At 44.7% G+C, this 14,164-nt stretch overlaps 1 protein-coding gene across 1 annotated transcript; it reads right to left on the reverse strand.

Moving 5' to 3' along the window:
- Positions 1-3,508: 3,508 nt before the first annotated feature.
- On the reverse strand, positions 3,509-5,828 carry LOC122621958. Its single transcript, XM_043800005.1, has 3 exons — positions 5,740-5,828; positions 4,892-5,098; positions 3,509-4,652 (listed from the first exon to the last, which is right to left on the reverse strand). The coding sequence occupies exons 1-3, from the start codon at positions 5,826-5,828 to the stop codon at positions 3,509-3,511; spliced, it is 1,440 nt and encodes a 479-aa protein (XP_043655940.1).
- Between the last annotated feature and the right edge of the window lie 8,336 nt (positions 5,829-14,164).

Below are 14,164 nucleotides of genomic sequence, written 5' to 3' on the forward strand. Positions count from 1 at the left end.
CCTTTTTCGGCTGTGAACTCCAATTGCCAATGGAACAATAAAGTCATAATACTCCTTTCGAGTAGTGAGTGCGTAAGCCGGGCTAAATGAAATAAAATGCAATAAAATAACAACTTAACACCTTTGGCGCAAAGCAGACAGAGCGAGCACAAAAAGGGAGCCACCTTCGAAGGACTCCGAGTGGCAGACCCACAATGCCAACTACTACAGCTATATAGCCATACAATTCACACACACAAGTGCGCAGGCAATGCAAAAAGCAAACCGTAAGCGCAGACTAAGCCGATTATAGCACGAAAGTAACGGCAATGCTGGCAGTTGGGGCTGTGCACTGCAAGAAATACCCCTAACTTCTAATGTCTGCAGAGTTAGATCTAAGCAGCAGAAAAGATTTGAGTTCATTTAGAAGTTAAGCATAAGCCTAGGTCTCTACTGCAAAAGAAAACTATTTAAGTTGAATATATATAAATGAACATAAACATCTGAAGTTGCAGTGTAATTGTGAGAAAAGGGGGGTTATTTGGCAGGAAGTGCGTGGCGCTTAGAGAGAGAGAGAGAGGGAGAGAGAGGCACAGATAGACAAGGACGGACTAGGAGTCAGGCAGGCAATGAATTATCGCACTAGCTGCGCCAGCAGTCGAGACAAAAGTGTTGTAAAAAATGTAGTACTATTAATTTTCTTTGCATATCTTATTGTATCTTCATAAACAGACACGCACACACACAAGCCCGTCTCTGGATATTCGAAGGGTTGGGAGGGTGGTGGTGTCGGTGGGAAAACAGCCCTCAGGAAACTGGCTTAGTGCTAAGAGATTTCTAATTCAGTTGAGCAGAAATAAATTACTTACCGTAATTGTTTGCCATATAAAACTGTAGCAAAATACCACCGAGATCATTGCATCTCCCTCCATTCCCGATGTGTTTTTTTTTCTGCCCAGACAGCTCAGTAAAAGGATTCCAGCGTAAGGCGTTAAAATCATCTTAAATATTTCGCCGGGAACTCGGGCTATCTGGTGGTGGTAGTGGTGGTGGTGGTGGGGAACTTTAATAATTTTTTACAACATTTATACACTTGTTTACTTTTAATTTATCTACCGCACACTTATAGTTGACACGAGTGCAAATTAATGCCCTTTCATTTTGTGCTTATTGTGGGCATAAATTATTGTGCAAAGGCAGGCACAAAATTGCGTCGATTACAATTTTTAATTATTTTTTAATGAACTACAAACGGCAAAAAAATATTGACAAAAAGGAGTAATGAACGGTGGAAAAAAATAAAAAAAAAAACCGCCCTCCTGTCCCTTACATTATAAATTTATGCGTGTTTAAAGTAAATTTATTGCATGTTTAATTGTGGATAATGTGTCATGTGCAGGCGGCCAGCACCCAGAAGCCAGTAGCCATACGAAATCGCTTTCATCATCCGCTGGACCTCCGCTGGGTAATGAGAATTTTCACTTTTATGATCTCAGCTGGGTAGTTGCTGCAGTAATAAAATCACAAAGGTCTGGCAGCAGTGGGTTTACTGCGGATTGAGTGCTTATCAGGGATCTTAGAGATTTGTGTAAGTACTGAAATGTTCTAGCGCAATCATTTTCACTTCATTAGTGCTTTACTATTGTTGGAAAAACTTTGGTAAGACCACTATGAAAGTAAAGCTTAGAATATACATTTCTGCTACTGCCATAAATATCTTAAAGATACATCCCTAAACCCGTGATCTTCATGAACTGATTCGATCGCCTAGCTGGCAGCCACTTTTGGCGCAACTCGAGTTCCATTGAGCAGCACTTACGCCCGTTACGTGCTCGTGTTGGCTCCAAAAATCACGCATTAGCTGCCACTTTGCACTTAAAGTCATAAATTTATTTAAATATATGGCAGGCCCAGGAGTCGCTATATGCAGTTACATACATACGTATATGTATATAAACGGCCAGAGCCACACACGTGCGCCCAGCGTCGTTGTAAAGCAAAATTTATATTAACTTCATTTGGCTGGGTGGTGCTGATGGTGGTGCTGGTGATGGTGGTGCTGCTCCTGGTGGCTGCTCCATGCAGTCGCTGCATAACTCATACGCACCGTGTGCCGGGGACCGTGCCGTGAGTCAGAGTCAGTCAGTCAGTCAGTCAGGCAGTCGCGATGCGTGGCAAACTGGCAGCCTGCAACTGCAACCAGCCATATCAGCGACACAAAGCGAAGAAAGGGCCTCGAAAAATGGTAGCCAAGAGAATTTTAAATTACGCTTTTGAGTGTCGACTGAGTCGCAGGCCGAAATGCAACTGCAACTGCTGCTGCTGCTGCTGCTGCTTCTGCTGCAACTGCATCTGCATCTGCTGCTGCGTGCATTTAATTGCAAATGAAGCAAAAGGGGAGCGACGCAGCCAAAGCGCTGACAATGCCAATTGCCAGCTTCAACTTCAGCCCTTTTCCATGGCTTTCCACCAGCCATGGTGGCAAAAAAAAAAGAAGGAGAGAGTGCATCAGTCGGAGGCATCACCACATGCAACGGCGAACTGCAAGCTGCAAACGGCAAACTGCAAATGACGTTTAATCAAAGTTGTTGAAATTGATAGCATTGTTTGTAGTGCACGCGCGCCAAATGGCGAAATGCATTTTAAATTGCGCTAAATGTGTTAATTAAAGCTGCCCCAAACCGCAGCTGCCACAATCTCACAGACACCAGTTTGCTCTTGCGGCTCATTGGCCGTGATTATTGTGGGGCCAAGAACGAAATCCCACTAAATAAGTAAACTGCCAGCGGAGGTACGAGTAACAATGCAACAGATTTGTATTAGACAAAGTGTGTGGAGGGAAATTGCAACTTAGTTGCCTGTGGCAGGCAATAAAATAAAGTCTTAGCCAAGCGCCGGGGCAAAAATCTGGGGGCACTTTTAATTTGTTGTGCAACAAATTAGCATTTATTCTCATTACGACTCCAACTTGCCGGGTGTCTGGCTGCCACGAACGCCCCACCGCCCTTTTTCCACATTCATTTTTTGTCAGCTCTTATGCACGTTGTTTGCTTTTAATTATAAGTGCATGTAAGCTGAGCATTTTTAACCCTTGCTTGTGCATTTTGGTTTAAAAGTTTTAAGAGCAATGTTACTTTAAACGAAATTATAGGTATTTTCTAGTTAAGAGTTAATACGCTTTCCTTAAAGAACCTACTAAAATATTAACTTAATCTGAAAATCAACAATAGAAGCTAAACTTTATCTGAAAATCAACAATCAAAGCTAAACTTTATCTAAAAATAAACAATCAAAGCTTGTTAAATTCAGTATTTTAGTTTTTAAAGTGCCAGCAATATGTAGATAATATTTGCAGCATGTAAAAAGCCATAAGCCATAAACGCTGCTTTGGCTGTGCTACAAAAAATCCATTCAAATCGTTTTACCCATCCACATTATGCCACCCCCACGTTTTTGTTGTGTGCAATGGGTTAATGCTGCACACCATGCCCCACCATGCAACATGGAAATGTGCGCGGAATTCTTGCATTCAATTAATGCGTGTGCGAGTATAGAAAGCATCGCTGTGTCGCCGCTGCTGACCATCCTCATCATCATCATCCTCATCCTCATCCCAGTACGCATCTGCATTCCCATTCCTGTCCCTATTTCCATCCCCATTCCTATTCCTATTCCTATTCCTATTCGTATCCCTGTGGCCATAGCCATAGCCATTGCCATAACCATGAGCATCGTCATCATCATCACCTTGCCGGCGCTGGGCATTATCCAAGTAAGAGCTCACGCCCGACTGAGCGCCCAACGAAGCTGAAGACCACGGTGCGGATGAGTAACGCTGCCTGCCATAAGACCAAGGATGCCGCCGGTGGCTGCTCGGCTGTATACCGGCATACGGGTTGTAGTGGTGCTGATAGTAATCGGCGCCCGCGTCCGAGTTCGAGTTGGAGTCCGATTCAAAGTCGGGCCGGGACGAGTGGTCGATGTGTGTGCGATTAGGATAGAAATCGGCGTCATTGCTGCTGGTGGAGAAGGTCTGAGGCGGTGGTCTGCGCTGCCCGTGGTAATTATAAACATCATCATAATCATCATGGTGGGGCTTTTGCTGAGGGTGGTGCGACTGGTACTCCGTTGGCCGGCGGTGGTGTGGTGGTCTCTGATTATTAGCCATCTCCGTGTGGTGACCGCCGTAGGGCGATTGCAGCACCACCGTGGGCGCAACAATGGAGGGCGGCACACTGGGCTCCACGGCCGGAACTAAAGCAGCCGCCTGATGATTCCAAGATGATGCTGCTGCCGCTGCTGTTACCGATTCGGTGGCCGTGGTGGAGGTCTGTTCGCGTGAGTTCATCTCGGCTAATTTGTTGAAACGGTTGCGAGTGCCGCTGGCCGTGAGCACCATCACGGTGGGATTCATGTCCGCCATGTGATCCTTCAGGCAGTTCTGCAGCATGTTCACGAAGAAGAAGAACGAGAGCAGCGTCAGTGCGTTCATCACCGAGCCGTTGCTCTTCTTCGATTTCTTTGACGACTTGGTGGACGGAGGCGGCGGAGGTGGCGGTGGCCCAGCAGGCGCATGGTGGGCAGATGGATATGCGGGCCCACTGCCCGCACTGCTGGGATGGAAGGAGGTGGGGTCATGGTCCAGCTCGTACTCCACGGATGGCTCGATGCCGCTGCAAAATTCAAACTGGCATTAGACGCGCAACTTGGACGGGGATTCCGCTTTGACTTTGACACGGTGGGAAATAGGTGGTACTACATTAAGATACTTTAGTTACCCAGTCTTATAATTAGTTTAAAAACTCAAGTACTTATAGTCCCTCATAGCTATTTCTTTTTTTTCATATTCAGCCAGAGTGTTCTTAGTAGTATCATAGCATTTCTCTCAGTGCAGCGGTGGCTCTTTGCTTACCCGTAGCCGGAGTGTCCGCTGCCAGCCGCCGTGGCCGCATAAGCACCGTTGTGGCTGCTGGCGGCCGCCAGGAGCGGTGGTCTGCTGCCCTGCTGCCCCTGGTATCCTGGGTATCCTGGGTATCCTTGGTGTCCTTGGTGGTAATGGCCCGGCAAGTAGTGACTCGGGCCGTAGTGGTTGGGATAGTAATGCACACGCTGCGTTTGACTGCAAGGCAAGTTAAGAGGTGGGTGAGTGAGTGAGTGAGTTGGGTGGGGTGTTGCATGTGGTTGTGTGTGGCCGAGACGCCGCTCCTGTTTGTGCCCCACATTAGCCCGGCTAAGTGCCTGAGGTATCAGTCGCGTCCGCAGTGGCTGTCCTTTGGGCCAGGGGTCGATTGCGAATGCAGTTGCCTGCGGCACTCCAGGACCCCTTCACTTAATCTTTAATCCTGTTGCTTCTGATTCAACTCTTGCAAGACTTTCTTAATCGATTGCTTATATTAAGTACGAGTAGAATACTATAGAAGTAAGCACTAAGTAGGCGATTGAATTGCAGCAAAGAAGTTTGCTAAAGAGTGTCGGCATTGAGTGTAAACTTTACTAATGGCTTTGAGCTTGAAACATAAATATAAACTATAAATATAAACTGATCTACCCTTTGTTTACTAGGTTGTGTAACATGACATTTTGATTATTATTAAGTACTTATTATTGAGTACTTAAGCCACTTTTGTTATTTATATTATCTAACTTTCTCTTTGCAACAATAAATTCTACGAGATTTAACTGTGCTGCACCTTAATTATATTAAATTTAATTTGATATGGCAAATACTACCAGATTTCAATGCCTTTGAGCTTGGCTTACGCATAATTATTTCCGGAGATGGCTGACAGCAGCGGCTGCTGTTCCTGCTGTTGCACACTCAGTTGACTCGTCATTTGGCCGTCGGACATTTGCGCCGTCTTTGAGTTCGCCAATATTCAATTGCTAATTGATTTGTGCCGAAAAGCGCGCATGTTTATCACTACACAGGGCAGCAGCAGCGTGGCTCATTGTCGCTGCTGCTCAAGCTGCCATGAACCGATGGCAACTCGACTGCAGAAGCCGCAAACAGGACGATCAGGACGAGCAGGACGAGCAGGACGAACAGGACGAGCAGGACGTACGAGCAGCAGGAGATGGTGCGCCCAACCAACCGCAAGTGACAATGTCGTTTAGGCAACTGGGCAAAGCCTTTCCCAGACACTTGGCTGCCAGGCGGCTATTAACGCAGGTGAACTTGAAGGGGGTGGTGGTAATCGTGGTGGTGCTGTTGCTGGTGGTGGTGGTGCTGGTGGTGCGGGAGAAGAAAGGCAGGCAGGCGACTGTCATTGTCAGCTGCTAAGTGAGTTTGGCTACAACTAGCAGCTCGCAGCTGCAGCGGCCTTAACACAACTACTCAATGGCAGTGATGGCAGGTAGCCTTGGTACCCATTACTTCAACTAGGTACTATTAAGAAAGTAGTAAATCTAGAGAAGTACACTGTCAGCAACACTATATATTCAGTAACTAAAACCATGCAATATACTTAGCTGACTAACTTAAGGAACTCATTGATTTCCTTCGTTTGAAAGACACTTACACACATTGCAGGGTAGTTAAGCATTTCCACCTTTTATCCAGTAATTCTGTACCCTGTGGTGAAAGTGCTGGCATTCGCATCACTGCTTGCAACGCGTACCCAGCAGCCAGCTGACAACGCCAAAGTGTTTTGTGGCAACATCGGCCAACTGACACACACCTGAATTGGAGCGTTGCGTTGCATGGCGTTGCATGCATGCGCTGCACATTTCGGCCAGGCCAGACAATTAGTGAGCGACAAAAGGCCGGGAATGCTCCTTGGCAGCTTCACTCCCCCCCCTTTGCACTTCACTCCCTGTCCCCCCCCATGCAACCCACACACCCCTCACCCCGTTGCCTGTCAGTGTTAATGACGCTGCAGTCGCTTGTTTATTGCATTAAAAGCTCTATGGATGCAGCGTTATGCATCAGAAATGGTCATAATTGTGCCATGTCTGGCCCAGACTTTGCCACTGTCGTCTGTGCAGCCAAATGGAGCTCGGTTCTTGTGGTTAGTCCCCTCCTCTCCTTCCCTCCCCACTGCACTCCACTCCTTTTTGTGTGGCATACACAACCCCTCCCGTTGGCGCTCGGTCTTTGGTCTTGAAGATTTATGACTGGGGCTAATAGTTTTCATTGCCAGAATACATTTTTATATTGAATAGCCTTCTATTGGGTATATTAGTGGGCTTTTAATTTAAGTGGCGCTGATATCAGTAATCAGTTACTCAGAACTTCCACGATATTTTTCAGATAAAGCTGCTGCACTATATTGCATGTAAATATATATAGTATGTTTATTGTAATGCTTATACAATGAGTAAGCAACTCTTCGATCATACTTTTGCATGGCCTCAAAAAATCCCTGGCTGTTGTCTTTCGCGAAACCGGAAACATTAGACTGCAATAACAAATATTTAACATTTCCGCAGTGCTAGCGACAACGTGAAGCAACCAAAAAAATAAAAAAATGGAGGAGGAAAAACAACATCAGCTAGATTTGCAGAATCAAAAGCATATAATAAATTGCACTGCAACTTTTCCACACATTTTCCAGCTTTGTAACGCTTTGATTTGTCGCGCTTTCCCCCACTCCCACCCCCCAAAAAATTGGCCCCCAGCAAATTTGGGGGAAAAAACTATGGAAAAAAAACTAGAGGACTTTTGCTGATGCTTCCAAAAAAAAAAGAAGGAAGCATATCGAAAAGTCAATTGCCTTGCGGGGTTGAAAATTTGAGAACATAAATGGGGGGCTGTTTTTTTTTTTTTTTGGTGGGTTGGGTATTTATATTTAGCTTTTGTTGCTGGCGCCATTGTCAACATATTTCAAAGGCCTTCGCAGAACCGAGACAGAGAGTCAATAACAAGTTGACTTGGACATATTGTAGTTTTGTAGTAGCAGCAACATTTTTGATACGATTTTATGGCCAACGAAATTGGTCAGTGAGCGGCCAGCGAAATTTAATGACTGGAAAATGAGGCATTTAAGCCAAGTGCCAACGAAAGTTTTTCCCTTCGCCTTGTTGAACGTGCCAGATATTTATGGGTCTGCATCTGTATCTTCAGCTCATTTCGCGTCTGTGTATGTGTATGTGTATGTGTCTGTATCTGTGTCTGCCTGCGATGTCTGTTTCTGTATCTGTAGCTGTATCTGTTTCGGTTGCTGTTTCAGTTGCTGGCTGAAGGATGTGCTCGAAGGACAATCGAGGGGGCGGGGCCAGGCGTGGGATGGTGGACAAAGGCGGAGGCACACATTAATTGCCGTGATTAACACGTAGAAGCATTAAATTATACACAAGAGCTGCAGGTGAAACAGAGTCGCTGCTGTTCATACTCTTTTCAAACCAAAACAAATGGCTAAACTCAGGGATACTCGATTTCAAATGAAGTCGCAAATATAAAAGTATCTTTTACTATCATTTAGTAAAGGGAATTTTTCTAGAGAGTTAGTGGTTGGCATTCTTGGCTCCAAAGTCGACTTATTTTCGGCGAGGGTATCAAAAGGAGGCCTAGGCTTGGCTGGACATCAATTATCGCAAATGCGGCCAGTGCATGTGCGGCAACCCCACCCAATTTGTGTCTGCGCAAAGTGCATAAATCATTTGGCTACATTAGGTCCGTGAAAACGCAAAGCAAACTTTTTGGGGAAACAAAAATAAAACCTCGTTAGGCAGCAGTGGCCAAGACGAAGGAGCGGATGCTACGTGCCTGGACTTTGACTTGGACCAGGAGCTAGGAGTTGTTAGCTGGCAACTGGGAACTGGTAGCTGGTAGCTGGAGTATTGGAGTAGTGGCAGCATCGGAAGGACTAGCGCCAGCACAGTGTCAAGTGTAAAGAAGAACTACTAATCAGCAGTTAATTCTTATCTTTAATTAAGTGCACGTTCCACCCCCTTCGGCTGGCCACCCCCTTCGGCAAGTCCTTGGCTCAAAGTCCATCGTTTATGGCAGGGGAGTCCTGGGAGTCTGGCCAAACTTTTTTCGCCTTTCCGTCCACAACACTTTTGTTTGTCCGCGCTCTCGGCATTGTCCTGCACAAAGGCCAGCCCGGCTTTTGTCCCGTCCTGCTCTGGTCAATTTAATGAAATAATCTAAGCAAACACTCCTGAAAATTAAGCAGTTTTTTCAGGCGCTCTGCAAATTAAAAATGTAATGCGTTCGCCTTTGTTTTTTGTGTTTGTTGCCGGCGAGCATAATTAAATGTGCGAAAGAAGTTGCTGCAACATTAACCCGTCAGCGGGCTGGCCAATTAAAAGGGCCACGCAACAATGGCCCAGTCGCTCATGCATGGCTTACTCCAATCCCTGGGCAAACCCAATCCCTTAACCCCTGATTAACCAAGACGTTCAAGAATTCAACTCCAGCTAGATAGGGTATATGTATATGCAAGTATAAGATATATCTGGGGTAGTCTATAAGTCATTACCCCCATTGAGAAAGCAAAAAAAAAACACAGAACACATAACACAGGTAGGAGGAGCTGCTGCCGCTTTCGGCTCTCAAGTTGTTTGACAAACAATACACAACATGGCCAGGGCTTTCTGGCCCAAAAAGAAAGAAAGTTTAAGGGCTCAAAAACACAGGGGTACGAGGGCCGCACTCAAGCGTGCCCGTCACATTTTTGCGCTTTTCCCCTGCAAAGTGGAAAGAAAAGCGATGGGGGGGCGATGGGGGGTGTGTGGTGCATCATCAGATACATGAAAAACATTTTTTCAGCAGTGAAAAGCTGCACTAAAAATAAAATAAAAGATATTTTATTGAAGTGGCGCAGGGGAATGATAGAGTGAAAGGGAAGCCACCCTGCTATCCCATACTTTTCACTCGCAGATTAATTATGCATCGCTAAAATGCTAAGCCAGGTAGCACCAAAGCACCGTGTGGTATCAACAGCATCGCAGTGCCCCAAAGGCAAATGGCAAGTGGGTGGGGCAAGGGAGGAAAAGGGGGGAGTATGTAAAAGCCAAGTACAAGCCACAACAAAATTAAAAGCCAAATAAAATCACAAAAAATGGTTTTGGGCAAATACAGCAGTGACAGCGAAACTCGTGCAATCAACACACTGCAGTTAATACACTTAATAAATATTTATCAATGTTAATAAATAGGCTTTTTGTGGAAGTAATTTTCTTGGGTATCTTTTATATATTATTTGAAAAATATACAAACACCTAGATGAGACTTTTATTCTTTTCAAAACTTTCTCATTTGTAAAGGGATAAAAATCCAAATACACCTTTGCCCGCAAATTGATGAGCTAAATATTGGATTGTCAAAGGTCACATGCAAATCGGTTTCCATAGAAAATCCTCTAGAATTTCGCGGCTGGCGGCTCAAATCAAAAATGCCTGTCACATACAGACCCAACAAATAATCATGCCTCTTCACACATTGCGCTGCCACACACAAAGACACACACAGCCACAGGACCACACGAATACTCGGCACCCACACACTCTCGCGAGTCGCCCACAAATTATTCACATAAATAAAAAACGGACAAAAAATTAAAATTAAAATAAAAATTAAAAGCTACAGCTGAAAATCAAGCAGCAAACGTCAAAGCCAAAAGCGCGAAGCTGTCGTCATGTCACTGCACCCGAGTTCAGCTGAGTGGGGAATCCCCCAACCTCCACCCATCACCCACCCCCACCCACACACACACATACAGGCGAATATGAGGTGTTTCGAGTCAAGAGACACACACACACACACACACACAGTGGCAGGACAGGTGGATGGATGGCGCAGCCAGGAGACGCCAACAACAACGACATCGCAGTACCCACTTGAAGCGCTTTTAACAAAAATTCTTTTAATTTCCTACACTTCTTTTTTTTCGGCAACACCAACTTGTTGGTGTGGGAAACTGAGGGGACAGGTGGAGGCAGCGGGCGCATAAGAAAAGGGATGTGCACTCGAGTTGAGGGGCGTATTAAATACCCTGGCTAAGTTGTGCAAGATCCACGGTATCTGTTAGTTAATATGTGGCTTTGATATATAATATATGTTGTTAAATGGGATTTAAGTTGATATTTAGAAACATAAAGAGCGACTTACGAAAGTTCCAGGAGTCAGATGTATATATCACTTCAGCATCACAAGTTATTTAATAATAATAACAATATATAAACACTTCAAATATGAATAGATTTGATTATATATGAATATAGTGCGAAAAAAGTCACCTCTGTAGACTTTTATTTTATAAGCTATAATTAATGTTTTTGTTAATTTACAAGCTTAAATGTTTCGTCCAAAATACCGACCATAATTAAGACAAATCTGTAAGCTAGTCGTAGTTCTTCAGCTCGATATGATTTCGCCGTGATTTAGGATCTTGCAAGAACTCACATGTGTGTTTGTTGTTACTGAGCAACCCCCACGGAAAATGGAATTTTCCTGGAAGACGACGGCGCTGAAGAAAAAGAAGAAGAAGTAGAAGAAGCGGCGACAACGCTGCATTGTTGATGAACAAGCAGCCCGCTAACAAGAACACCTAAGTCCCTCTCACCTGTCCCGAAGAAAAAAAGTACAAAAAATCAAGAAAAAAGTGGAAAAAAGTGGGGGGAAAATGCCCATTTCTACCACCCATCGAAATCCCACTGAGGGCACCTTTCACCACTGGCGTTGGTACGTGGGCGCCTGCATTGTTGTTCTTCTTACCGCTGTTGTTCTTGTTCTACACATGCACATGCCACGCCCCGTTTTCCCCCAGCCCGCCCCCCATTTTCGCCCAGGACCGTTTAGAGATGAGATGAGATGAGGTGGGGGGTGGGAAATTATGATGCCTACGTTTGTTTCTCGTTTTCTGCGCTCATTTTAATTTCTACATTTTTTTTTTGGCCATCGAAAATTACAATACAAAAAAAAAGGGAAAAGGAAAACCTTGGCGCAGATTTAACAGTTAGGGAAAAATAGGAAAATTCAAGTGCATTTTTCACTTCACTTTACGGTGCATTCACATTTCCGTTGCATTGCATACAGAATAGGGCGAATAAAAAAAAAAGGGAAAAACTTACAAACAAAACACAGTTTGAGGGCATCAGAAACCGAAAACAGCGCTGCGGATTTTCGCAATTTGTCCCTTTGGGTTTGGTGGGAAGGAAGGGGGGTTGGTGGGGGGTGGTGCTGCAGGTATCCAGGGTCCTTTGTTTGAGAATCCCACCCCCCCCGTCAAACTGCCCAACCAAAGCCTATCTCAAACCCTCGGCGTGGCAGCAGCTGCCTTTTTGAAGACCTTTAAGGTATTTCTGTGGCTGTGCAACGTTTTTTTTTGTCATTGTCATCGTTTTGCGGCGAGTAACAGCGAGGTGATGAGAGCCCAAAAGGGTTAAGCGACGAGGGGTTAAGGGTTAAGGCCAGGCCAGGCCAGCCCCTCCCACTTTTTTGGGCGTTCTGCAAGAGTTGCACTTTTTGCCGTTGCACTCGTCTGGCTGTTGTGTTAAATTTTTTATAAAATTTGCATGCAAAGTGCATTCGCTCGGCTTTTTGCTCACTTTTTTGACCACTTTTTTTTGCACATTTTTTTATTTTAATTTCTTAATTAGTTGCTTTTGTGGCCGCACAGGGGGGTGGCCTGAAAGCAAAAGTCGAATGCATTTAAGGGTTGCTCGATCCTGGCAGTTCAATGCGGTCCAGCGACTGACTTTAAGGCACTCAGTCAGTGGCCTTTGCAAATTAGTCAAATTGAAATGGCAAAATTGAAAATTGCAGTGGCATTAGGCTTTTGATCTGCGCAGCTACGATGCTCTGCAATCAAACCGAAAACTATTTAAAATCTAATTTGCATGCCCCGCAAACAAATGCATAGGAAATTTCACTACTACTACTTCCATTTTTTTGTGCTCTTTTTGGCGCAGGCTGCATAATCACAAAAATTTGTCATAAAACTTTGGCAGACGCAAAAGTTTTTGCTGCACAAAGTCAAAGTCGTTGACGTCGTCATTCTCGATGACTCAAAAAGCTGAAGGAAGTGCGTCTGCTCTCCCCTCGTCTTTGAGGAATTAGTCAGGAGAAGATCAGGAGCAGCAGGCATTGCCACATCCTACAGCCACATGCTGCAGCATCATCCTAACCCCATATAGATTTCAAAACGATTACAATTCCTGCATCACAGCCAATTTGACTGCATTCTGCTGCGGTTTTTGTGGGCGTGTAAAAACTTTTTAATTACCCTCATCAGCGAAAATCAGCGAACATCACAGCCTCTATGCCAAAACCCTTTGCAAATTGAAGCGACTGGCTGTTTGCTTTTCAAACTGTTTGGCATGGCAGGGGAAGGGGATAGGGAAGGGGGTGCTGTATCAAACTTGTCTATATTATGATAATTACATTTGAATAGAATGCAGTTTGATTGAACCAGACAAGGGCACCTAATTAATATTAATAGCTGTTACTGTGCGAAAACGCGGCAAAAAAAAAGGAAACTAAAAGTTGCGCAAGTTTTAATTGGAAGGGTCGAGCTTCGAGTTTGGTTTACCCTTAATTTAATTTCTTTCTTTCTTTTTTTCAAAATTTCCCAATTCCTATTCAGCGCCTAAGTTCAATGACTGACGGCACCTTGAGTTCCCCGGGGCAACTTGCACTTCCTGTTGGCCGCCGCCAACCTTTGGGAAACCAGGAAAAGGAGAAGAGCTGCGACTGGGTGCCAGAATTATGACGCAAATTGCAATTAATCAGCTGCATGCCATCAATCTGTGTCACTGGGCAAAAAGAAAGCGAAAACTGAATGCAATATGCATGTGTGCCCAGAATGCAAGTGACAGTGGACGATGCTTATCGTCATTGCTAATCGCCGGTGTGTTGCAAGTGTGGCAAGTGTGAAAAGCGAAATTCCCAACACTTGGCAAACAGCTCAAGTTGCAGCCGAAGCCAAAGCCAAAGGCCTGTGAAATGAGTCGATCTTATCTGTAATTGCTTTCGCCCCAAGACATGGCTAAGATTCTACGCCAGCTGCACTTTAAGGAAATGACCCAAATTAGTGTAGAAATGAAAAAAGTTTTTGCATTAGCATGCGGCATTCATTTTGTTCTCAGTTGCTGCTGCACTGAAAGAAGACTAAGCTAAGAGTGTCCCTCTATTTTGATCCCTTTTTAATGATTATTATTTATAATCATATAATATAGCATTCTTTGTTTATTGTTTTTACTGCTCGTAATATTACATATCTTTTGGGATAGACCTATGAGA

Source organism: Drosophila teissieri, chromosome 3R, assembly GCF_016746235.2.
Source record: "Drosophila teissieri strain GT53w chromosome 3R, Prin_Dtei_1.1, whole genome shotgun sequence".
NCBI lineage: Eukaryota > Metazoa > Arthropoda > Insecta > Diptera > Drosophilidae > Drosophila > Drosophila teissieri.

Excerpts from the sequence above, each read along its gene's own strand:
- LOC122621958 (XM_043800005.1), bottom strand. The coding sequence starts at position 5,828 with ATGTCCGACGGCCAAATGACGAGTCAACTGAGTGTGCAACAGCAGGAA. Across the intron at positions 5,099-5,739 it reads ATCTCCGGAAATAATTATGC|TCAAACGCAGCGTGTGCATT; the intron begins GTAAGCCAAGCT and ends CTTGCCTTGCAG. Across the intron at positions 4,653-4,891 it reads AGCGGACACTCCGGCTACGG|CGGCATCGAGCCATCCGTGG; the intron begins GTAAGCAAAGAG and ends TGAATTTTGCAG.